Source organism: Gallinula chloropus (genome assembly GCF_964237585.1).
Source record: "Gallinula chloropus genome assembly, chromosome: 1".
Lineage (NCBI taxonomy): Eukaryota > Metazoa > Chordata > Aves > Gruiformes > Rallidae > Gallinula > Gallinula chloropus.
In genome coordinates, this window is record NC_140085.1 from 22,843,433 (window position 1) to 22,869,837 (window position 26,405).

General features: G+C 44.4%; 1 protein-coding gene across 1 annotated transcript in view; it reads left to right on the forward strand.

Moving 5' to 3' along the window:
* Nucleotides 1–2,219: 2,219 nt before the first annotated feature.
* Nucleotides 2,220–26,405, forward strand: part of NUAK1 (NUAK family kinase 1) — a gene marked incomplete at both ends in the record, with an annotated part of 46,469 nt that continues 22,283 nt past the window's right edge. Inside the window, 2 exons of the mRNA XM_084273308.1 lie at nucleotides 2,220–2,513; nucleotides 26,146–26,266. Coding sequence (XP_084129434.1) covers nucleotides 2,220–2,513; nucleotides 26,146–26,266 — 415 coding nt within the window. The remainder of the gene's footprint in view (nucleotides 2,514–26,145; nucleotides 26,267–26,405) is intronic.

Consider the following 26,405-nt stretch of genomic DNA (forward strand, 5'->3'; position numbering starts at 1 on the left):
CTCCAGCCAAGACGGATCAGCACCCTGTCCCACTGAATCTTAAAAGTGTCCAGTGTTGGGGAATCCACCGCTTCCCTGGGGAGATTATTCCAATGGCCGATCGTTCTCGTTGCAAAATATATTCCTCTAGACTCTAGTCGGAATCTCCCCAGGAGTAACTTGTATCTGTTACCCCTTGTCTTTTCCATGTGACTCCATGTAACATGGGAGTCTCCATCTTCTTTGTAGCCACCCATCAAGTGCTGGAACATGGTGATGAGGTCGCCCGTAAGCCTTTTCTCAAGGCTGAACAAACCCAGTTCTCTCAGCCTTCCCTCATACAGCAGGCTTCCCAGACCTTTGATCATTCTGGTGGCCTTCCTCTGGACCCTCTCCAGCCTGTCCACATCTTTTTTTGCATAGCAGGGACCAAAACTGATCACAGTATTCCAGGTGTGGCCTGACAAGCACTGAGTAAAGTAGGATAATGACTTCTTTATCTCTGCTGGTGATGCCTTTGCTGATGCAACTCAACATCCTGTTGGCTTGCTTTGCTGCTGGAGCACACTGTTCACACATACTGAACTTGCCGTCCACCAGGACCCCCAGGTCCCTCTCCACAGAGCTGCTCCCTAGTTGGGTAGACCCCAGACTGTGCTGCATTCCTGGATTCTGTTTCCCAGGGATAAGACCTTACACTTGTCCTTGCTGAATTTCGTTAAGGTTCTTGTTAGCCCACTCTTCCAGCCTATCTCCCTCTAAAGCATCTACTTCTCCACTCAGTTTGGTACCATCTGCAAACTTCATCACTTGATCCCACTGCCCCACACCACCCTCAAGAGCTAGAGGAATGAAATAAGAGTCCTCACCCAAGCTGGTGCTGCGTATCACCCCATCACTTTGTTAGTTGCCTCTGAAAACCTGAGCTGAGACATTCAAATTGTCTGAACGCTTGGGCCAACCTCTGCAATGATACTCCACCAGTGAGACAGAAGGGTGGTGTCACCGAACTCCTAAATTCTGCATCTTGACATTACTGTGACTGTGAAGCTGAACCACGGATTTCAAAAAGTCTGTGAGATACCCTTGCAGAGCAGCCATTCCCAGCTGCAACCCACACCTTAAGAACTGCCAGTGGGGAGGAATCACCCAGCTAGGACTCCCACATGTAGGCCTTTGCATCAGTTCAGCAAATTGCCATCCTGGACCGCAACAAAGTCATTTCACCTCACACAAAATTCCCATTTCTGCTGCAACAGAGACCATCCGCATTCTCTGGCAGTGGGCTCGGGGATGGCTTATTTTCTACAAGAAGCATCTGATTCATCTTAACCCTGGTGATAATTTATATGTCTGCATTGGTTTAACTTTTCAAGATGCCTTTGTGAAAGAAATAAGCACCTTACTTTAAAACGAGGAACAGAACTGATGCATTCATTTGTATTCTGAAGTTCCTGAAAGCAGAGGTGAGGGGTCGGTCAGTCCTAGATCCTGGTGTTGATTTGCATGAGTGCCAACCATAGCGGGACTTGGCATGGGGAGGCTTCTGGCAGGCCAAGCCTCCCTGGGCCGGCAAACAGTGCCGGCCCGTGCCCAGGGCAGGCAGGGGCAGGGTGTGCCTGCTTTCCTCCCAGTTCCAGTTCCATGGAAACCCCACAGGAAACCCTCGCCCACTTGGCCAATGGGGAAAATGTAACGTTTTCTGGAAAAAAACATCAAATTTGGTGCAGGTTCCCTCGGGCCCCTGCCCACCCACCAGCTGCTTACACCCGGGCTCCGCAGGTGCACACGCCATCGCTCCCCCACCACCCGGGGGGCTGCCGTCCCGACGCCGTGCGGCGGGGACAGGGGACAGGCCGCCCTCCTGGCCGCGCCAGGGATCAGCGCCACAGAGGCACCTTCCAGTGGGTCGGGAGAACGACCACGCAGCGCCGTCTCCTCCGCGCACAAAGGAGCGCTCGGCCCGCCGCCCGCGGGACACCAGCACCCACCGCCGGCGCCACCCCCACCCGGCCCACGGCGCTGGGGACGGCGCGGCCGAAGCGGGGCGGGGCGGAGAGGCCGCCCCACGCCTGTACGGCCGCCGGGGAAGGGGAGGGGAGTGTGGGGCGCCACCGCCCCCCGCCCCGCCGCCCGCGCCCCGCCCCGCCGCGCCCCATGGTGCCGGCGCGGGCGCGGGGCCGAGGTAGAGGCTGAGAGGCTGGCGGGGTGATCGCACTCTGCGCCCGCTGCCGCCGGGCATGGAGGGCGCCGAGGCGGCCGCCCGCGGCAGCAGCAGCCCCAGCCCCGCTCAGCCCCGCTGCTCCTCCTGCGGTTCCGGGCCGGCCGGCGGTGGCGAGGCAGCGGCAGCGGCCATGGAGGAGCCGCTCGGGGAGGCTCCGTCCCCGGAGGTAACGGCGGCGAGGAAGCAGCAGGGCGTGAAGCGGCATCACCACAAGCACAACCTGAAGCATCGCTACGAGCTGCAGGAGACCTTGGGCAAAGGCACCTATGGCAAAGTCAAGCGGGCCATCGAGAGGTTTTCTGGCAGAGTGGTAAGACAGGCGGAGCGGCTTCTCCTCGCCTTTTTAATTTTATATGAATATACGTATGTGTATATAATTTTCCTTTCCGACGCCTACTTCGGAACAGAGGCGGCTGGTTGCATCCCCTCAGGGACCCGTTGGGAGCCCCGTCCGTGTGCGGGGCTGGCGTGTCTCGGTGAGGCAGGAGCCTGGCGTGGCCGGCAGCCCGCGGGGGCTCGGCTCCGCGCCCGCCCCGGCACCGGGTCAGCATCCCACCCGCGGTCGCGTGTGCCCGGGGCTTTGTCTGGGCTGCGAATCCTACGGAGAAACTTACTCTCCGGAGAGGGGCGGTGACGGTATGCTGATAACGCACCGGTACGTTTTGAAAGGATGCGGAAAAATAGAGTGGCTCATTGTTGTGTTCCTGCACACGGGTCCACTGCGAACAGTTGTTCTTTCCCCGCTGGAAACTGACGCTGTAGCGAAACCTGTCACATCCCCCTGCTAACCAAACCTTTTCGCAAAGTGCTGTCAGGAGGGCAAACGTTGGTTCTCCAGTCAAAAATGCCGTGATTCAGTCATACTTTTGTGACCTGAACTTTGCTGACACCTAAAAAAATTGCAGGGACTGCAACCCAGCCCCATTGGCTTTTACGATCCGTTTCACTGCTCAGCCGTGCCGGCTGGCTCGAGACTTCAAGCAGCCCAGAGGTTGTCCGGCAATAACTCAGCCCCAGCATTTCCTCACTGGTACAGCACTCCAGCGAGGCGCAGAAATGCAACTGAAGAAATGTACACATTAGAGTTATTGTAATTTTCCTTCCCCAAAATACGTAACTATTCACAGAGGGCAAGCGAGTGAGAGGCAGGCGTTGCGTTAAAGCCTGCCCAGAGAACCAGATGCTTTTCTAAAGAGATCTTAATGCTGCTTTTCATGTGGAGTAGACTAATTGAGTTTTCACTAGACTTCATCTAAAAGCAAGACATTTCCCTAGTGACGTTACAGGTTTTGTCTCATTGATCTTTCCCTTTCGGTTGCCTGGAAGCTCAGTGCACACCCAGAGGCAGAAGCAACTGTAAAACAGAAAATGAAATTGCAAATGCCGTGGCTTTTAATATAAACATCTTTGTGTCGACAGAGAATATGAGAGTTTCAGCCAAGTTGTAGAGTCATATCATGTATGCTTTCAGTTTATTAGCTCATTTGTAGGCAGGCTAAAGAGAAACCAGAGATGGACATCTCTGCACATGCTCACTCCCAGTCCACAGTCTTTTAAAGTTTGCTGTCTTGGCTGTTCTACAATTCCAAGCTAACAAAAGCTCCAGGCTATGTGATATACTAACTATTATTTTCTAAGTAGATTATTTTTGAGTTGTATTACAAAATGTCGTAAATAAAGCAAATACATCAAAACCACCTTAAAAAAAAGACATGATAAATTAAAGAGAAAGTGACTGTATTGTAAATGAGATTTGGGTTTGGGAAGGACCCCTCACAGAGGAAAAGATGTAGCGTAGATGTGTATCTTCTCTAAGCTAACACTACATCAGGTCTTTCCATGTTTTGCTAACTGTCAAGCACTTCAGCTACACATCTAAGGGTACTTAGATATACAGTCTGAACTGAATTTACATGGCTGATGCCATCTTGAAATGGAGAGGGTGACAATCAGGATGTCCATGCAATCTTGAATGCAATAAAAATGTCACACTCGCTCTATCAGCTGATACAGAGAAGCTAAACAAACCCTTCCCGGGGTGTGAGTTTTATACTGTAGTAATACAAGCCTTGGCGTGTGGCACTTCATAATGATTAACTAGTCTTCAGGCGAGTTCTGGTGCAATGTGTCTGTTTGAACTTTAACATCTGTGAGCGTATGTAAAATACCCACGTTTTGTCTGCTTACAGAATACAAGCTAGCTGTCAGGAACCCAGCCAGACCTAAGCGAACGGAAAATGCATCTTGTTTTCTGACAGCTCCCTTGTCTGGCTGTTGCAGCCAACACCGATTGCTTTCTGTGGGTGGGACGGGAGCACCGACAGGACAAGTGATCAGAGAGGAGCAGACTTTACCTTCTTTTCCCCTCACACCCTGCTTTCTCTTCCCTTTCCTCTGTTCTGCATAGCGGGCAGCGTTGGCGGTGCCGGTCAGTGGCTTGGTCGGGATGCTGTGTCCAGCAGGGGATGCGCTGAGCGAGACACGCGGCTGGCACCGTCCCTCGCCCCGTCTCCGATGCAAATCATCTCGCAGACAGGAGCTAGGTAGCAAGAGTCCCAAGGTCGCTCTAATCTGGTCTGTTTGCTTCCTATTCTGCTACTGGTTTAGCTAAGAATTTTTTCTTTCTTTACTTGGCAGTAAGCAGGTGTTTGAAGTGGTATGGTAACAGATTGCGAAGCTGGACCTTGGCAGCAGTGTTGTGTTCCCAGTCATCAGTGGTTCTCCCATTTGGCCTTTCTGTTCTCCTGTCTGTTAACCATTTCTTTAACTGTATGGCACTTCAAAAATTTACTTGCCTGATTAGCTGGGCTAATACGAAGCATGAATGTTGGATTTGCCATCATCTGTATAAACAGAGAGCTCAGGAGTGAAATAGAAATTATCAGGTTCGACTTAATGAATTAAAACCAAGGGGAGAAGACAGTTTGATCCAAGATACTGATGTGCTTTTGTCCTGCTCAACTGGAAATCAGGATTTGTGATGATTTGGATGAAAGTAGTATTTGGCATTTATTAACAGGTTGCAGGTTTATTTGAATCGTAGTTTCTTTGTCTTTCCTCTTAACTCAGTGGAACGTGAGCATAAAACTTCCTGCCCTAAAGCTCCACGGTAGTTTGTTATTGGAAACAACATATGTGAATTTGTGTATTAGTTACCACAGTGACTGCAGACAGTATTGCATGCTGCATCAAGCAGTTAAAATATTGCCCACTAGCTGACGTACGAGGTGCCTAGTTTTGCCAATGAGATTTTCCTTCATTAGTCCTGGCTCAGTATGCAGTGTGTAACTTACGATATTTTAAATTAAGGCACCTGTTAGTAAGTGTAAGGATGAAGAGATGATATTGCGAGTTGTGAAGTAACACTCATGTTGACATTTCAGTGGGTGTTTTCTCCGCTGGTCATCTTGCACATGTTAAACCAAAGAACTGAGCTTTTGTTCAAGTTATGTGTTCAATGTCTGTTAGCCAAGAAATCCACAGCTAGACTTATGTCAGCCTTAGATAAGCTGTATTTAGATCATCTCTGGCTGATCCTGGGCACGGTACATGGAGATGGTAGATGCTTCTGGGTTCTTCTTTGAGTAAATGTTTCCACTGGAGTAACTATTCCTTCTAATGCAACCTTAAACTACAGGTAGGCATTTCCAGTTTTGCTACCTGCTAACATTTTCCTAACGTTACACAGAATGCAATGCTTGAATATGAAAATGCATTAATGCTAATTAAATTAATGCTCTTAAAGGACCATGTAGCACACCAGGTAAACCTTGTTAGGCTGCCAGGCATGCTCCCATCAGCATTTAACCCAGGGGTTTGATACCCCAGCCAGTCCGCAGCTCCCTGTGAGTGCCCTCCTGCGAGGTGCTCTGCTAGGAATCCCTTGGTCTCCCTGCCACTGCTGGACTTGGGGCTAGCTAACGTTGCTGGTTGGTTGTTTTACCCTCTTGTGAAGCACCCTGTATTATCTGCGCTTCCTTTCGGTTACCATCTGCCCTAAGGAGAAATTCTGCCGTTTGCAAAAGCCAGGTTTTCTCCCTTTTTCTCCTTAGGCTGCGCTTGGGGAGCTGATGGGAATAGCTGCAGGGGCCTCCTCTCCGCTTTCACGTCCCTTTTACCCGCCTGAGAGCCAGGACATCTTTTCTTTCTCCTCACCAGCAGGTGGAGGAAGCACTATTCTCCTCCAGCCGTCCCTCCAGAAAGTTAATTATTTTGGGAATTGATGACAAGCTGCAGCCCAACATGAAAAACAGGCGTGCTGTTCATATTTGTGCAGGCATGTTATGTGCGGTGGTGCATGTTATTTATCTCTTTTTGGCATAGAAGTGCAGGTAGAAGGATGTTCCCAAATTAAATTGGTTTCTGAATTTAAAAAAAACCCCACACCCCCCCCTAAAAAAATCCCCCCCAAAGCCAAACCCAAACTTTAGAGCAGCAGAAATATTTTTAGTTGTAATTCCAGTGAAGATTTTTGCTTTGGAACAGCTCTGATTCATGATGCTTTTGGAGAGTAGCACAGGGTTTTTGAAACCCTGAAACAGCAACAGATCACATGAAAGGAGGACTTTGCTTTGCTGACTGTATTTCTCCATATCATAACAAAACCAAAACATAAATGTGGACAAGGAGAGCTCTGTCATGTCAGTAATTAAAGCTTTGCTGGCCACATAACCATTTGTTTGTTTGTGGCGTGGCTTTTAAGGGTACCAAATAACAAGATAAAAGTCTGCTTATGGGTCACTGAGGACAGAGAAAGCCAGGTGGGGTATTAGTCCTAATTCTCTTGTCTGCTTTGCTGCTACAGAAAATGTCGGTGTCCCTCTCTTCTCCTTTATACGTGTGAATTCTCTTATCTTTAATGATATGTTATATTTTTCCCCTGGTAGCTTCTTCTTCATTTAGTGCCTGGGTCATAATTTACTGCTGACTTTTCTCTTGATAGCTCAGTGTGCATCTTCTATAGGATAACGTCCAAATCTGATGTTGTACTGTTTTTTGGGGGGGGTTCTTTGAGATTCTTTGTTACTCTTATTAAGATACCTTCCTTTATTACAGGCACCAGTGGAAGATCTACACAACACTGCTGTGATGTGAAGTGCTTGTACAGTACTTTGCACAGCAGGGTCCTGGTTTGTGAATGTGGCTTCCACAGCTATGATAACACACTTGAATAATAGTAACGATGGCTTGTATCACTACCCCGTTTTATACACGAGAAAAGAAAAGCTTGTGGGTTAAAGCCAAAATCATCGGAAGTATCAGTTAGTTTTTAAGTGCACAACCTAATACCTGATTTTTCTAGACATGTAGGGTTCATAACATCAGGGTCCTATGGATGCCAGCCTCGTCCTGCAGCGCTTGGTCCCCTCTGCTTCCTGGGCTCTCGCTTTACCCTCGGCTTTTGTCCCTGTGTGACGTCCAGCTTCAGTCTCCATTCCTGCCCTTTCTGTATTCCACTTGTGCTGCTGCCTCTCACTTTGTTCTGTGTGCCAGCACTGTGACCCGCTTGGAGAGTGCTGCCCTGCTCCCTGCTTCCCAGGTGGTAGCTGCCAGCAGAATTGGTACAGGCTGCAGTGGGTGCTGCATACAGCTCTCCTGCTGTGCACCACTTGCATGGGGCCAGGGATTCCTCATCTGAAACAGGATTCTTGCAAAATATATCGCCAAAAATTATTATTACTATTTTTTAAAATGTGCAAATTGAGTTATTTTAGGGACTTGAAATGTGATTAAATCTGGATGACATTTTCATGGTGCCAAGGCATGTTTGTGAAACTTGGGTCATCCTCGGTAAAAATTGTACCAAAGCGTGGAAATTCTCAATCTAGAATGAGTAGAAGTTGGAAAGAGCATGTGGGCTTGAAAACAGTTTTGCTGTTAATTTATTTGCTCTGCCCATAATTACTAGATGTGTTCCGAGACTGTTTTGAAAAAGAAAAAACCCACTGGATTTAATCTAGTGAAAACTTTGGGCTTATTACAATAGGAGTTTCCACCTGGTTGTATAAAACTACTGCAGTCTTCACATAAACACTTGTATAACTGAAATGCCAAAGAAGACTTAAACATTGAGTGCCACAGACAGGAATAACTGATTAAAGCACACAGGTCATTAGGGGAAAGGCACTAGCACAAAATACTTATTTTCTGCACTGACAGTTCTTGTTGGAGAAGCAGATTTGTTCAGGGGAGTATGGTTCAGTGATATAAAAGTCTGAATTAATGACTAGCCAGTAAGGGGACATCTGAATATGCAACTTGTCAAATCTTTTACCAAATTAAAGAACGGCATGTTCTTTCTGTGCTTTGAGTGGACGTCAAGTGATACTTCTTCAGTGACGTTGGATTCTCTTGTAGGTGAAGACATTAAAAGTTTCCAAGAGATTGTTGAGCTTTTTTCTTTGTTTTTCCTTCTTTTTTTCCCCTCTTCTCTTACCCCCGGTTGGACTGAACAGTTTTGTGAGTGTCAATTAACTTCCCAGTGTCTCAGGATATCCCTTTCTGAAGGGATACTCTTTTATATGGGGAAATTAGACTAATTAACGGGGCACATTTGGGCCTGATTCATACCTAGTGTGTTCCCTCTACACGTGCAATTCACAACAGAATTTGAGCCAATGTGTATAATACAGCCTTCGGCCAAAAGCACTATAAAACACCTAAGCGTTATTGCAAATGGTTTCACAGCACCATATGCTAGAGAGCACAACAGAATGGAAATTGCTTGTACAAAGTCTCTCACTAGACATGGCTAAAATATACTGCGTTTTTTGGTGGCATGTGTTCTAAAAATTATTATTATTTTTTTAAGAACCACAATGTAGATTTGCCATGTGGAGACAATTATTGTATATATTGTAGTTTGGGGTCATACATGTTGAATAAAACCGTGTGGAATGTGCAGTTCTTTGAGCAATTGTTTATTCTTTACAGAACTGTAATTGTAGTTAGTCTGTGTTTTGTCTGGTAAATAAATAACTAGAGAGTCTTTGCTGGAGTGAGGAATTGGGAGGAGGCACCTGGTGGTGACGACAGTGCCAAGGAAAAATGCTGAATGTGGGCTGCAAACCAGTTCCAGGTATATATCAGCCTTGAACACTGGCAGGTCAACGTGTGTGCAGCCACGGTAATCCAAATGCAGAGCATATGGACATGGTTCCAAAGCCCACATACCAGGGATTCGTAAATTGGCTGCTGACCGTTGCTTTGATGTGGGCATCCCCCTGGTTTGGGTTTCAGCCTCCTGTACCACACTTACGTACCCTCTGTCTACGTGAACCATGATGCTGACGCCAACCATGCTCATCTCAGCAGGATGCTGTTGTTCTTCATTGTAGTCTTGTATGCTCTTCCTGTGTGAACTGGGACCAAACCATATGTTTTCTGCTACAGCCTTCGACGATGCTCCAAAGCCAGAAACATGGGCTTGCCTCCAGACTTGGGGTGGGATAGGAGCTTGCAGTGTGGATGGTGAGAAGTGGCAGTGGTGGCTGCTGACTCCTCCTCTGCACAGAGCAGACAGAGCCTGAGCAGGTTCTGAGCTGGGCAGGGGTGGAGGCTGCTGCCAGTGCCCAGCTACGGTGTGCAGTTTTGATGGTTTGCATGCCACTAGTGATGGGCATGTTGCTGTGGGAATCTCTGACCTACAGAGAATATTGATCTTTTCTCCTCTTGCCTCCTGTGTAAGTCAGGATTTGTCCCTGAACTGCCCAGGTGTGCACCTGACGTTTTATGGAAAAAACTCCTTGTTACTAGCCCTGATGGGTTGATGTACTTGGGATAGTTGGTATGTCAGAGGAAATGTTGCAGATGAAAAGATCTCTGACTAAATATGCAAATGATATTTGTCAGTGTTTCCCTCAAATATCTTCCAGCAGATGTGGGTACCATGTGTGTCCATTTAATAAACTAAACTCAAAATAATTTCCACTTTGCTAGATATATGGGGAATGGGGGGGTGGGGGGGAGAGCAGGGAGTGAACTACAAAGCAAGGTAAAAACTGCATATGTGTGTTGTTATGTTTGATGACCAATTCATTAAAGCCATAAGTGTATCCAGGCTTTCAATAGTGTTCTCCTGCTGTTGCTTCCTGTATTCCCTGGCTACAAAATCAGTCTCTATGGCTCTCATTTGTCTTACCCACATGAAAGACTTTGAGCATCTGCAAGTTATGATTTGAGAAGTATCTGCTTTTAAACAGAATATATTTATCACCGTGTCTTCACAGGCAACATGGTACATTGTATAAATTAGGAGATCCTAGACCTCTGAACACTACGGGGCTGGGCGCGATACCCTGTGAGCGTATGGTGTCTGGCCATACCCATCAAACATCCTGGACCCACACCAAAAATGCCAGATGTTCAATAGATGTGGAGGCCCTTCTGTAACCTTTGCTGCATGTTGCGAAGGGAGGAGGGTGGGGTGGAACGGGCGAGGTTGTAGCCATCCCTTGCTCGTGCCATTTCAGTACTCTAGTCTGAGCTCAGTGTTATTTATATTTTGAACTGAAGGCCACAGATTGACCCTCAATTCAATCTGTTGAACTTACAGATGGTATAAATGCTTGATGTCCCCTGACTTTCTTGAGACAGGTGGGATTTGCCTCTAGATCTGGTGGTCTATGAGACATCAGCCATTCAAATTGCAGTTGGCCCATGATGGGTTGCAACTCCTGGTTATTGCTCGAATGTGAGCTTTGTTCTTACTGATCAAGCAAAAGAATAAAATACTTCAATGGGTGGTTCATTTAATTAAAAAAAACCCAACCAAATGTGCCATATAACAGCTACGGGTAAAGGGCTTGTCATAGCTGGTGTGTTCAAAACTGTCCTGATTAGTTGTAGGTAAATGCAAAGTCACAAAATAAGTGCAGGCATTGTGGTTTGTAAGTATTAAGAAAATAATGGGGTGTTGTCAGGTTAATGAGGATGCAACGTAATTTAATTTCTGGGTGCCTTCTTGGCCTCCCCTCTCCATGTAGCATGTCCTACTTCACCTCAGCCATGCCTTCGCCATAGCACCCAAGGCCCTTTGCCACTGAGCCACCCTGGATGCCGGTTTCGTGAGGAGGAGGGTCTGCTGTGCCTCGTGAGGGGCTGGTCGTCTCTGTCACGAACCATTGGTGCTTGGCAGGCCGCTCTATCCCTGTTGCCTTGCCTTTTTGGGGGATGCCAGCCTCTAGTAATCCCAGAGTCCCTTGGCTACCCCGGCCCACATGTGGGTTGTCTTAAGCAGAGAGGCTGGAGGAACCGAGTGTCTTTGTTCTGAGCTCTGGCGGCTTGAGGGACTTGCAATTATCCTAATGTCTCGCTGTGCCGGGGAGCTGAGTCAGCGAATTTGGGTTTGAGCCCTAGTGCCTTGGAATAAAGACACCAGTTAAGGGATATTAGGCTTAAAAAAGAGGGAAAAAGAAATTTCATTGTTCCTGTGGAAAGATGCAATGTCAAGTTTTGAGACTAAATTTAGCTATTAATGGGTAGATAGAAAGATCCAGGTCCTGCTGTCAATGGAGATCTCGAAGTCTCCATATCATGTTGCTCATACATGAAAAGGTATTTAATCTCTGCTACAGTTTCTAAACTCTATGAAATGCTTGATGGTGAATGATACCTCCCTTCATTTGAGGTGTAAGTGTTACTTTAAAAGTGAGTGAGGATAATGTTTTATCACAAAAGGTAGTGTTGAGGGTTGGGTGTAAATAGCTGTTTGAGCCATGTGGTAACTAAACAAATGTTCCTTATTGTTAAGTGGTGTTTTGTTGTGGTTTTTGTCATTGATGCAAAAAGATTAAGTCTTTTTTCACACAAGTTTGACAGGAAAGACAGCGAAGCATTTATTAAAAAGACAGCTCCTGAGGCACGTGTTTGGAGCTGTCATTTATTTGTGTATTTTTGCCCTCCTGCTGTGCACAACTCAAGTCTCCTAGCTTCCCCAGTGGAGTCTGGCTGGGGAAGGGGAAGTGAAGGCCAGTCGGTCCTTCAGGTGGCCAGGGACACCTGGGGACATCGGTGCAGCACTGTACCTCCACAGCAGTTTCGATAGGGCTATGCTGGAGGTCATCATTTTGGCATGGGGAAAAAAAAAAAAAAGCCTTTGGGAAGAGGTGAAAGCACAACCTTCGTGGCTGGTGCATGCTGTAATGCCATGTGGCCTGGAGCATGAGGTAGCTGTGCTTCAGCGCAAGATGAAAATGCCTGTAAATCACCTGCTGGAGGCAATAACAGACTTAGCTGACCTGTGCAGGGATACAACTGAGAGGAATCTGCATTGGCCTCTCAGGAAGATGATAACCATACCTATACATGAGGCATAGTGTGCTTCACACTCCTTTCCTTGCTAAGTATTCTCTTTGGGGTGCCAAAATGAGGTGAATTAAGAATCATCTGTGGGTTTAAGCTTCATTTCCTGGAGGAGCCTGTTGTCACAGCTGTACTTTGAGCACCCAGGGGGTAAATTGTTTCCCCAACATTCATTTGGAAGGTCTATGAGTGAGCTGCAGGGAGATCCGAGGTTGACCACAGCCTCAGCACTGCACACCTGTTGGGTGTAACCATCTCAAGAAGGTTGTTCATAAAGTGAAGGTCCTCTTTTGTGGCTGTAGCCACACCTTGAAGGGCTGGTGCCAATTTTCCAAAAGCCCACCAGCTGTTGTGTCTTGGAGCCTGGTCACTACAGTGTACCACTGGTGATCACCAGTTGGTACCAGTTGGTCACTGTTGTGTCCTCACAACCTGGGAGAAACGAGGGCCTTCAGCTAGACTGTGCATGTACATCCAGGCCAGGGACTAGCCTTCTTTTTCAACAACAGGGGGTTTATTCTGTGTACAGTTTCAGAGGTTTCTACCCGCCTCACTGTTTCAGTAAAACAAATGTATTCTCCCATCCTGTCTGGCGTTTCATGATGAAAACGTGGTCTGATGGTAACTGTGAAATGCTTCATTGTGGGTTGTGCATTGCTCATGAGGAATTCATCGGGGAGAAGGATTTCATGCTGTACTCTAACCTTCTTCCAGCCTTTCTTGGATGAAAGGAAAGCTCTGCAGCCGTGAATGTAACTGGTTATCATTATTGGATGTCATTACTCACTCACTCTGAGCCTAAACCAAAAAAATCGTGTGGCCTGTGATGTCGGTGGGTAAAATGCTGCTCTCAGTTACATTAACACTGCTGTAAACCGAAGAGTGGAGTTCGGCCCTTTGTTTCAATTGAAATATTTGTTTAACACAGGCAAGGACTAAACAATACACTTGAAAGCGATTTGTGTTATTGTCTGTAGAGCAGAGCTTGTATTTTATGAACTGGTTGATCATAAAGACAGCATAAATCATGTAAAGCATTCTCATTTACTTTTTCTTTCTTTCTTTTTTTTTTTCCTTCTTGCAGATGGGGCTTGTAGAGTAGAGTTGCAGTCAAATGTCTGCTCCAGGATATTTTAGTTGAACTGTGTGAGTCCATTAAACAAATGTAATGGCTTTTTGGAAAGAAGCGCTGCATGTTTCAAACCAAATGTTTTACATAGAGAACATCTGGGTAGTTCTGGGTGTTTGTATGTAGAGCACATCAGACAGCAGCCATAGTGAGCTCAGCTGGGAGGCTGCCTGGGATGTAGTTGTAGGATATGACAGTTCAGTTGTTATGGGGAATAATTCCTATGAAGTATTGCCATAAACTGAATGTTTGGCACAGACACCTATATCTTTGTTTTACTGTACACCCAAGTTATTCTTCTTATCTGCCCAGCAAAACTCTAAACGATGTTAAAACAACCTAGTAAATGTTGGCACCTCTGAGCTGAGGCATGCGCATTAAAGCAAACTGGAGGAAGACGTTAGGGTTAAGGGGAAAGGAAGCTTGTTCTGTGCTCAGCGAAACACTATTGATTTCTGCCATGGGCAATGCTGTGCGAGTGAGCAATGAACACAATATGTGCAAATGGTTTCTGGGGTTGAGTTGGCAACAATCAATGCTACAGTGGTGCTGCGTACTGTTGCTTTCAGGCATGTAAAAATGCAAAACCAGTGAAATGCATGTAATTAGCCTGACATTGGAGTTTATTTGGGCTACTAGAAGAACTTTATCCTGGTTAAATTAATAAGGCTGCTTTTACTTTGCAGCATCAGAGGTAATATATTTCTAGGAAATGTAGGAAATGTTGAGAAATGTCTTATTTGGAAGTCAGTTCTTAAATTATTTCTGCAGTTTAACTGAGGAATGCATGGTTCAAATGAGATTAAAGTTGTAATTTCCAGAGTAGCAATGCAGCTTCCCCTTTCAGGATTGTTTAAGTAAAAAGTTAAACAAAGTGGGTTAGGCAGTCTCTTGCTCCAGTCCCTTGTGGACTGCAATTCACATTGCGCAGCACTGCTTTAATAGTCCTGCTCGGTCTGACATGATTTGTGGTATTTGCTGAGATGAGTTTCTGGACCGAGCAGCCTGAGAGGGAATTGCTCCTCACTCTGAGGAAGGTGGTATGTCCAAGTCTGAGCGAAGGTCACTGGCAGGGTGAAGTGGGAAGCCTGCGCTGCTGCTGTTGCACTACCTAACAGCTTAGCTTTTGGCAAGGGAATCCCAGAAATCTGAGTGCTAATTCTCCCTTGTTCAACTGACCCCAGCCAAAACACATGCCAAAAAAGGTGTTTGTGCATGTTGAAGAAGGGGGCAACAGTCCTGGAGATCACAGGGTCCGGGGGAATTCTTTGCAAAAAACTTTCCATCTAGAAAAAAACAAATGCTTTGCTGTTTCTCCCCTCCAAAGTTAACCCTCCCTATAACTACTTATAACTACTGCCTGCAGTTGTGAGCTCCCCTTCTAGCAGGGAAAGCTAGAATTATGTGTTTAAGGCTGCAAAATTGCTTGATCGCCAGCCACTTAATTGTAGGAAAGCATAATTCATTCCTCACCCTCTCACGTCTATTCCCAGCCCAACTGGCTGCAGGGAGCAAGAGTGTTCCTGTTCCTGTGTTACTCTCTCCACTGAGCCGTTAGGGTGGCCCTAGTAATTTACTTTTGATAAATAGGAGGGAACAACAGGAGGTTCCTCTACATTCAGGAGTATAAATATTTCTCAGAAATCAGAGACGAATGGGGAAGATATGTTAGCAAACTCCTTTTCCTCCCTCTGTAGCAATTCCAACATGTTCTGTCATAAATTCTAGGATGGTCCCTTCCAAAAAAGGGACCATTAAATAAGTAACATCCAGGCAGAACAATATAATACTGAACCAGTGCTTTTACAAAAACAAATTTAATATGGCAAAGTGATCTGCAAGCCCTGGAGCAAAATAACCTGGGTGAGGCTTTGATACACATGGTTGCCAATCTTTTTGTTTTCCAAGAGTATTTTTCCAGATAGGATGTGGGTTTATGGTTCACTAGATTCCAACCAGGAAGTGGCGTTTATATTTTGATCTGCCTTAGATCAATTTAGAAAAACATACTATATATGGGTGCTTCTGATGGGTCTTTGGCATTACCTTTCCAGCTGTGCTGTCTACACACATCTGTGTGCCTTTCGTGATATAATCTCCGTAGCCCACCATTGCTGGGCAAAGAATCCTTGCTCATCAATGTTGATCCAAAAGCATAAACTCTATAAACTCAACTTTAAAATCTCTCCACTCTTTAAAATTCTGCTGAGTTAATTATGAATTTGAGGTGGTGAAGCAGTATGGTGTTGGGTTTTAATGAGTGTTGTGGTCCCTGAAGGTATGGACATTTCTTCAAAAGAACAAAGACTCTTTCCAGGTTTTCTTGTGCTATCGTAATTCTCTTGATGAAATAGCACTTCTTTTTTTTCTTTGAAGGACTGGAGAACCAAGACAGTAAAACTCAAAGATCTGCACAATGCCAGGTGGCTTTGCACTTGTGGCAGAAGAGGCATTGTGAAGATGTGTGAACCTCTCAGCGGTTATGAGGTTTTGCTGAACTCACAGGAACTTCAGCGAAAGAGGGAGAAGAAGCTGAGTTACAAATATTTACCCACAACTTCCTCAAGCAGAACGACCAATGAATAAAAATGTGTTGTCAGGTGGCTTCTTGGAAAAAACTAGTTCTAAGAAAGAGTTTAAACAATGTCCAACCCCCTTCCTTGTTTAATGTGAATTACAGCCTTGCATTGATATAGTGCCTTTCACCTAAACATGTGCAAAATCACTTTGCAGACTCTGGTAACTTCTGAGGTTACCATTATTTAGCAATTATTTAGCAGCACGTTGCAATAGTTTGCAGGAGTTGCTTAGAGGGTGTGAGTAACCCCATTTTCAATTTAAATTATTGGGAGGAATGACAAGAGACTGTGTCATTTTCAAACTGGAACTACCCCACTTCCTAAGAAAGTCGTAAAGGGCTTTTTCTAACAAAGTAGCCAGGACCTTGGTTTTGCATTTCATCCCCAAATCAGTGCCTTGAACAGTGTGCACTCCTACTTCAGAGGATTACTTCAGTGTGGTTCACTGCTTATTCACAATGAAAAACCAACATTGAATTAAAGTCCCTCTCTGCTGCCCCAGGTTAGCATTTTGCATTACATCAGCAGCTGTGGTAGCTGTGAGATCAAGCCTCAAAATTAATGTGAACTCTATCTTCCAGTTTTTGGAGGGGGAATCTGTAATACCCATGTAACAGTGAGAACAGTAAACTTGGGGCTTGTGAATTCTTTCACTCCTCTTTAACCTGACTTGCCAGTAATTTAATTAGTGCTAAACCAGTCTGCACACAGACTTGCAGAAGTTAAAAGACAGACTGACACAGGATTTGCTTCCAGTGACTTTTCCTCTTTTGCACATGTGCTGGATGGAGCTGTGCTGTATTTGGAAGTTGATCAATAATGATTGCACAATTCTAACCTTATTTAAACTATGATATAAACAGACATGGTAAAAACGGATGCTACCAGGTTTTTTCCTACTTAAAAATGAAGTCAGCTTTTTTCCCCTGCTTTTTTCACCCCTTTTTTGGGGTTTTTTTTTGGGGGGTTTTTTGTTTTTTCGGGTTTTCTTGTTGATTTCAACAAAATTGTGACCTGGAAGAAAAGCAGTTAGACCTTGTGAAATCCCAATTCAGTGTAGCATTTGGCTTTAGTAAATGTGGAAGCCAAAAATAAACATCTGCTTTGGCAACTTCACCAGAAGTTAACTGTAAATGCAGTTTTCATCTTTTCAGTGAATGTGGCGTTCAGTCCTGGTGTTGGCTATTAAGGAGGAACGATCCATAGTTGAGGCTGTAAAGCATTTTTTTCTTTTAATTGCAGTTATGAACCTCCATTGCCTCGGGGAAATCCCCTACCCCAGTTTCTTTCCAAATATAATTTATTTTTTGCCAAAACATGAACTTCCCTTGAAAGCTTGAAGGTAGTTGGATATGGGATACTTGTGATTTATTAGACTTTGGAAAAGAGATGATCTTCCATCGATCTGTGCATGACAGCCCCAAAACTTAAACTTGGCCATTTTATTCTTTAGTCCTTCAGAATTAAATCATGGGGTTCTTTTTGCCGGCTGGGTTGTGAATGTTTTAAAGCATTAGATACTACATTTTTGGATTCGCACAAGCATATGGCCGGCAGATTCCTTACTACCTAATTTAGAAGTGAATTAGGAAAAAAAAAAGCAGATCTCTGCTTTTTAGCAAATCCTTCTCAACTAGGATTTGCTGCCCTGGGTGCTACCAGGCCAAATTTGTTTCACTGTGGATCAGGGAGGATTGAAGTGGATGCAGATTTGCAGTAGAGTGTTATTGGGACAGTGTGGAGTGGTGAGAAAGGAGCAACTTGAGGCAGTGCTGTGGGACACACAGTTATTGCTAGGAATGGTAATTACTTGTAGGATCTTTCTTCTAAAACTGAACAGTTCTGTGACTTGGAGACTTCAGTAATGCAGTATGAAAAACTTTCATTTTGGGAATGGAGAAGTTTCTTGGTAGAACTCTGATACATACCAGTAGACTGTCCATTTCCAAACTCTGCAGCCATCCATCCTTCTCCCTGTTTTCAGGATTCACTGCCTCACTATGAAAAATCAATAACCATGTTGCTAGCTTGTATTTTTAAATGCTAATGAAAATCCAATCTATGCTAAACCAAAAGAATGTTTTTTTTTTTTTTATTCTTGGTGGTAAATCAGCCCTGAAATGATTAATACAGGGCTGTAAGGTCTGCTTGGCAGTAAGAATGACTTGAGGCCAAGATCTGCCAGGTAAATTTGTCAGAGGATGCATGGTGTAAATATGCCAGGCTTCATATACATAGCTGAGGATAGCAGGTACCAAACAATGAAGGGATGTAAATTCTCTGGTAAGGCAGTAGTTACTCAGGAAATGTGCTCACAAATCCTGTTAATAGGCACCGTATGTGGGGGTGAGGAAAGAAGCAGAGGAAGGGTGTTGTACGTGTTCCTCCTGGCACCCACTTTGTATATGTACAGCATAAATGTGTTCATCTGATGCCTTCTACTGCTTGTTAAATCTTGATTCCACAGGCGTTTTTTTCTGTGAGTGAAGGGGGAACTAGATAGAGGATGTAACCCCCTTGACTAGTGTTTGTGATCAGTTAATCCCTCTTCACTTGATGAACCATAATTTATGATATGGTAGCAGCAAAAATGTCCAGCAGAACCAGGAAAGGAAAATTAAACGTGGGGTAATCGCACCCCGGGTTTCCAAGAGGCACTGGCACACTGTGCCTCAGCTTATGCAAACAGAATTTTGATTTAACATTTACCACGCTGGCTTGGGACTTCTAGTGCCTGGGTGCAAGAGGAAGTTTCTCTGCAGGTAGTGAGTGGTAATGTGGCAGTAAATCAGCTTTGTTTTTCAGAAGTGTAATCTTTTTTATGTTTTAGATTGTGAAGAGGAGAATGAAACAGAGAGGTGCAGCTGTTTGCTCCATGCTTTTTACCAGGCAGGGTGAGGCAGCTGTGAAAAATACACTTGCCTCTTAAAAGCAAATGAACTTGAATGGGGCATTGTGGCACGTGCATCCTCACCCTTTATGTGCGCAGCTGCTGGCTAGCAACACCAAACCCAGTGTTTTGTCTTTGGTAACATCCATGACACAAACAGACATGGAATGGAACAGAGTAATGGGCAGAAGCCCTGAGATTTAAATGAACAGAGCTTCACTGGTGCAGATGGCACCGGTCACCGCTTCGAGCATCTCCCCTAATAACTGCATAGTATGCCAACATATCAAACAATAGAGTTAGGCCATTGATAAATAATTAATAAGGATTTTGTTGCATGCTTGTCTCCCAGGCTGTATCACCATGGAGATGATGTGGCTTTTAGGATCTGAAAAGTTACAATCTCCTCAACAATGGCATTGTGTTGACCTTACTCTTTGTCTGAAAGAGAGAGCTCCCAGAGATGTGTTAGTAACATGCACAATACAGGCACTAATTTTGCTCTAACTAGTGAGTGTTTGAACTGTTTTCTATGATCATGCTGACTGTTGTTCTTAGAATTGCATGTCCTGCATGATGCTGTTTGTTACTACATTTGGCCTGGAATTGGAGTCATGGGATATCTTTTTATCCCAGCAAATGGACACAGCAAGCAAATAATCATGTGGGAAGAGGCTTACAAGAAGTGAAGATACCTTTGCACAACCCTTTTGGCTTCTCTGTAGAGATAAATACCTGTCCATGGCTCCTTCTTACTACATGGAGGGTCCAGAGGCCAAATAGACAGTTATTCAAACCATCCCTTGCCTTTCCCTTCTCTCCTTTGTGCAACCTCTGAAAGTGCCATTTCAGCGTGACTCCATTATCAGCATCCCCCTTCTTATCATTTGATTGCAGCAACCTCAGGGACCACCCAATTTCATACCTTTGTTTCTCTTCCTCTTGTGTTGGTGATGTCTGGGCCAAGAGCCATAGCCAGAGACTCCCCTGGAAAAAACATAATGCGGTGCCAGACTTTATGCTTTCTTGCTCAGCTCCATGGAATTGGAGAAAGAACAATATGCCTTTTCTCTCCCCACCCCCAAACATCCTCTGCTCTCCCTTTCTCTCCCCCCCTGGTTGATCCACCTATTCTTTACCTCCCCGCCCCCGTTGGCACTTGGCTCATTGCAATTCCCACCTCCGAGTCTCAAAGAAAGGAAGCAGAGCTGTGAAACCGTCTGGACTCACCCACTTCCCATTGCTGGGTGGGGATGGCTTCAGCTCATGCTTTTGGAAAGAAGAGGTTTATGTGTATTTAACCTCCCCCTCCTCCTTCACCCAATGAAAATAATTTTTAAAAATTAATTTTCTTAAAACTACATTTCTAGCATATCTCCTGGTGTCAGCAAGCTGGTTTCTCTTCCTTAGGGGCCTGCACTCTCTGTCCTGATGTCATTTTTCTGACTCTCTAGAATAGTATCGCAAGAGCCCATTGGAATTTGCTCAAGCACGGGTGGTATGCACAAGCTCTGGAACCAGCTTAACAGTCACAGCTCCCATGGTGGAAAAAAGCAGTTTGTTCATATCTCACCACGGTCCTAAAAATAGCCTTGATAGATAATAGAGAGTGGAAGATTGTTTTCAATGGAACTGAATGTACAGCATGCAGAAGCTGCTGGGGAAGGTTCAGTGGTTTGTGTCATTCAGTGGTTTGTGTCATTCAGGTGGTCAGCCTTGGTTGCAGTGCTAGCTGACTTAAAAATCTGTGACTTCCAGCACCGTGACTAATGCTACCTTTGTTTATATTCACACATAGAATGCTTTGGGTTGGGGGGACCTCAAGGATCATCTAGTTCTAACCCCGCTGCCATGGGCAGGGACACCCTCACTGGACTGGGCTGCCCAAAGCCCCATCTAACCTGGCCTTAAACACCTCCAGGGATGGGGCTTCCACAGCCTCAACATCTTGGCAAAGGTAGGTTCAGTAGATTAAAATGAACACATCCAGTCTCCTGAAATCAAGTGAAACATCTTTAGGCTCTGAAAACACAGCTTTGTTACTCATCCTGTAAGTGATGATGCCAGCAGTGACTCAGCAGATGCAGAGATTTGATATGGAAATGGGCACCTACTGCCTGCCCTGCCTTTTGCCAGATGTTTAGACTTTCAGGTATTTTTCTGTACGCAATTGCCTTGATCTGCCTCTGTAAAAAGAAAATTCTACCCATTTTGCTCTGCCCAGCAGCTGGGAAGCTTGTAAAGGAGGAGAGACATTTCTCTTACAGATAGGACTGAATGTGCAGAAACCTTTGCAACCATCATCTTTTTGAAGTGTTTATAGTTCAATTCAAGTTATTTTGTACCAAATAAAAGCAAAGAAGCATGAAGTGTGTTGGAAAATACTTAATAATCTCTCTACACCAGTTCAGAGAGGGAATATAAATCCTCTTTCCAGCAAATAGAGACAGGTAATTTATTGCAGCCTTGAAGAGAGCAGCTTATTTCTCCACGCTTCCTGCCCAGCAAACTCTGCAAGCTGACTCATGGAGGGATGGGAAGCCAAAAAGCTGTGCTCCCTCTTTTCTATCTGCTTCAGGAAGGCAGAGCAGTGATGATGCAGTGGGGGCTGCACTCATGCAGAGCCTGTTGGAGATGCTGAGCTGTATTTGAGGGTTCCAACCCCCTGCTTTCTTTGCCCTGTGCTATATGTTTTAGAGAGAGTATTCTCTCTACCTGCTTCTGGCCAGAGGCTGACACTAGAACTGGCAGCGGAGGTGGTTTCAGTCCATCTCTGGTGCTCCTTTCTCCCCCTCTAAGCCCATGTGTGGAACTATGTTGCTATCAGAGCTGCAGAAGAGATATGGAGGATGTTAACGGATCAATACAGCCAGTATTGACCCCCAGAGGGACCATCACATGGCCTAGTTTTGAGCTGTGACCTTGGTTCCTCTGCATATAGATATAACTGTACATGTGTGAGCTGTCCCACGAAGGCCGCTGGACTGCTCACATGTGTGAAGTTAGGCATGAGCTAAAGTGTTTTGCCAGATTGGATACTGTGTCTATAGGGGTTTGGGGTGAACTTGAACCTGTTTTGTTGGGGTGAGAGGCTTTAAATTTCATTATTAAGAAACTGATACGTTACTCTGTCTGAATGCAAGGTCTTGGAGTTATCTGAAATTCTCATTAAGACAAGAAGCTAGGGAAAATACAAATTCCTCTACTAGTAAAGTTACTAAAAATACTATAATTAAATTATCTAAGTCTTAAACCCAGTAAAATATATTGGAGGTCTAAGTACAGTGTTCTGAGAGTACCGGAGGGACTAACAGCACTTTCTCTGCAGATCTTGAGCTGGAATATTTGGAGTAGTTAATGTAGCTGATATAAAAAAGCATGTTGCATTTGCCCTACTCTTGATTCATAGGCTGTGACCCTTAATAAATTTTGATGTTGTACACGGTGGAGCTGTTGCTTTCAGAGAAAGCAAGGAAAACGAGCAGGCAAGCAAGAAAGAAAAGGACCTAAAGAATGAACAAACAAGTTCTTTCATGAGGTATTTCTCAATTGAGATTATTTCTTATTAGGCTTAAGTTGTTCAGGTTCATCATGTACTGTGTCTGGCAGCAGTCCTGTTAAGTGAAGCTCTGAAAAACTGAGCCAGCTTTCTCTGGTGTTAAAAAACATAAGAGCACTTTGAAAATGTCTTTTCTGGAATACATTTCTGAGTAAGATACGATTCATAAAGAAATTCCATTATTGATATTTTAGAATACCTGGAAGAGAAACTTGTTCTGCAGCCTGATACCATAACATACAGCTATGGATCTTATTTTGCTCAGATAAGATACCAAAATAAGATCCATAGCTTATTTTGCTCAGAGATGAAAAAAAGATGAAACATATAATACTTAAAATGCCATAGTGACTCATAATTTTTCCATGAAATACTAAAAAAACCCCCCAACCCTGGACTGCACATTTGTGTTGATTTTTTCCCATCAGAAGAAGACCTGCCTATGTGTACCCTTGTTGATGTGTTGCAGTTAGGCAGGCAGCAGTTTCTGAGATGATACTGCCCTTGTTTCCTTTAGGAGGCACATCAGCCTTCCATTTTGATTTCCTGATCTCCTAAAAGTGGATGAGTAGTTGTTGTAGCTGTTTCACTGCTTGCCTCCCAAGGTTTAATTAATAAATGGCTGCATTGTGCTTTGAGAATGATCGTTTACTGTGCAAATGGACAGTGATATTATTTTGTTAGTATTTGTGAGTGTCTGAAGCTTTGCTGCAGTACAGTGCTTGTACTGGGTATGTGCTATGCCTGGCTAATGGGCATCACCTCCCCCAGCTCTCTTGCTGTTTGTCAGGATTAGGGTCTGAGGCTGGGCACATGGATGCTTAGCAGGATCCATTGACACCACTGGAGTTAAGATAGTCTACACCTGCCGAGTGCCCTTCCCTGTTTCGAACTGCTGGTCACTGAGATCTGAAGTAGCAGAGGGAGGGAAGAGGAAGCCTTGGATGTTAAAAGCTGTGAGTTGTGTTTGGCACACATTCTCTCCTTATGTTGAGATGAGATCTTGCAGCCTGGATGTCACTGACAAAATCCCAAGTACTTCGGCTGGGTTGCTGAATTCTACCCCTGCAACTCATAAATGATGTTGTCAGGAGAGCTTAAGTGCCATCTTCAACATTTGGTTAAACTTTTAGGAATAGCCTTTATAAAATAAGGCTCCTAGGTGCCTTAACTCCTTTTCTGCGTGAGTTGTGAGACTGTAAACTCTCTGGTCCTGTTGAAAAATGTTCCCAGGCAACACATCTGTTTGCATTTGAAGATTAATCCAAACATATATTTACAGAATGCTGCCACACTTTTCAATCACATTTGCATTTTACTATGTAAAAATACATGTTTTCACATGTGCAGTTATTCCACAGAGGCCATTTGTAGTAATTAGGAGGAGACTTAGAAAAGTCCTGTCTGTGAAGCACAGAGTCAAGTTAGTAGGAGATTGGCATGCCCGCTGGGGTGCCGTTACTTCTTTACCAGCCATGAATGGTGAAAAATTTGCTTCCCTTTATATATTTGACAATGAAACTCTTCTTAAATTCTTCCGCAGAGCCAAGTACAAGACTGTCTTTTAATAAAAAATGTGTTTTTACCCATGTCTATATTTATTTCTTGCAGGAATGCACATGCTGCTCCAAAAGCCACCCACATCCTTCATGTGTACAGGGTGTATTTGCATTTGCAGCCTGTCGCAGTGCAGACATGGGAAGGGGAAAAATCCAACCTTATCTTTAGTGCTAGTTGCCTTCTCCATCTCTAGAGCTGTTTTGAGATTATGTTGATCACTCATTCAGTTAAAATTTGTGGTATTGTCTTTCCTAGGAATAAGTGACATGTAAGTAAGGCTATGAATAGGTTGGAATTTTTAAAATCTCTATACCAATTATGTGGTTCAAGAGGAAGAAAGGAATTGTTTTGGTTTTGACATGCAAATCAGTTTGTCCCTTGAGTTGTACTTTTTTTCTGCTGTCCCCGAAGTAGGATAGCACTTGGGCATGAGCTTAAATTTAAGCATATGCTGAAACCTTTCCCAATTGAAGTGAGGAGGCATGTCCTTAATGCTGTTTTGAACAATGTTGCTTCTCAGAGTTGAAGGCTTTGTAGGAAACCTTATCCTTTAAACTAGCTCCTGTTTATGTACATTTCAATTTTATATTGTAAATTTTTTCCTTCTTTCTTCAGTATCCTTAATGCTACATCATGTAATGAAAACAGTACTGGTCATGCCACTTGCAAGTACTGAAGTAGGCAGTGAAATTATTTTTTTCTGAAGGAACTAGGGAAATCACATAAATCACAGGTTTACAAATGTTTTCCCAGGAGAGGTCCGCAGTTGTTGGCTGCGTAGAATGACAAGTGTTGTTCACCCATAAAAGGGTGGTCACCTCAGCAGGTCAGCGATGTCAGTGATGTTTTTCAAAGACTTATTGTAGATTTTAAAGTAGTTGGTAATTTATTCCTTGAACTCTGGCTTACAAAAATAAAGCAGGGTAAATATTGAGTATAATAAAGGCCGTGTTGCCATTCAGTATGCACAATGCCTTCACCTGCCCTCTCCCACCAGCTTCTCTCCATTGTTGGCTTCTGCATTTCTTGTAGGGCATGGGCTGCCTTCTGTGATTATTTATGGCGTTGTTCAGATAAGCTCTTTTCTTCACAGGCAACACACATATACACACACACACACACACACAAGGGCTGTTATAATTTGCAAGTTCAGCTATCACTTCCTCTGTTCCCACCCTGCCTTTTGGAAAGATACCCAGTCACACGATGTGCTTGAAAAAAAGGTTGCTGATTGAGGAAGGATGCAGGAAGGATATGGTTTTGCAGTGATTGCATAAGTGCCGTGTAGGACCTGAAAGCCTTGGGTTTATATGAGGACGAGTTTAGATGTGAATTTCAAAGATTTATTTCTTCCGATTTTTAAGTAAGTCATAACCCCTGAGCAGTTTGCCTGCTTTAAAGAACCATGAAGCAACCCATGTCAATGTGATCTTCTATGTATTAAGATGGAGAAGTACAAAACTGTGATCAGTACCCTGGATTCCCTGCCTCCGTTCCATCAGGGATCTCAACCTTATTTCAGAGAAATTGTCTCCGAAGCTTCTGTTTGAAATTGTCAGATGCAATCATGTCTAAGCACATGTACTTCCCATGAAAATCTTTTGGGAGTTTTGCCATTTGCTTCAGATGGAGAGCATTTAGGCTAACACAGAGATCCTTCCAAAAGATCCTGTATTGTCCCTCAGTGAAGTCTGAAGTCCCGAAGACTCTGAAATTTTGTGTCGCCCATTACTCTAATGAGAGTGTATTTACTGATATAAAATGAAGGAGCTGGGGCATGGAAGTTTGTATTTTAAAGCTTTGTTTTGGTCATTCCACGTTCTGCCAACATCTAACATCTGTATTTATTTTTTGAACTCTCCTTAATGGATTATGTGCATCTGTTCAGTTCCAAGAATAATGCTTGATTTCCTAAATTTATAGGTTGCAATAAAATCCATTCGTAAGGACAAAATTAAGGATGAACAAGATATGGTTCACATCAGACGGGAGATTGAGATCATGTCATCCCTCAGCCACCCTCATATCATCACCATATATGAAGGTTAGTGAATGTGATTCTCCTCCCTGATTACTCTGTTATGTTCTTGCAGACCTGATATTCATGTTTCTTGAGATCATGCACCAAACAAACCCCTACTCCTAGTGTGACCTATCTCTTACCAAAGAGACTGTTTCGAGCA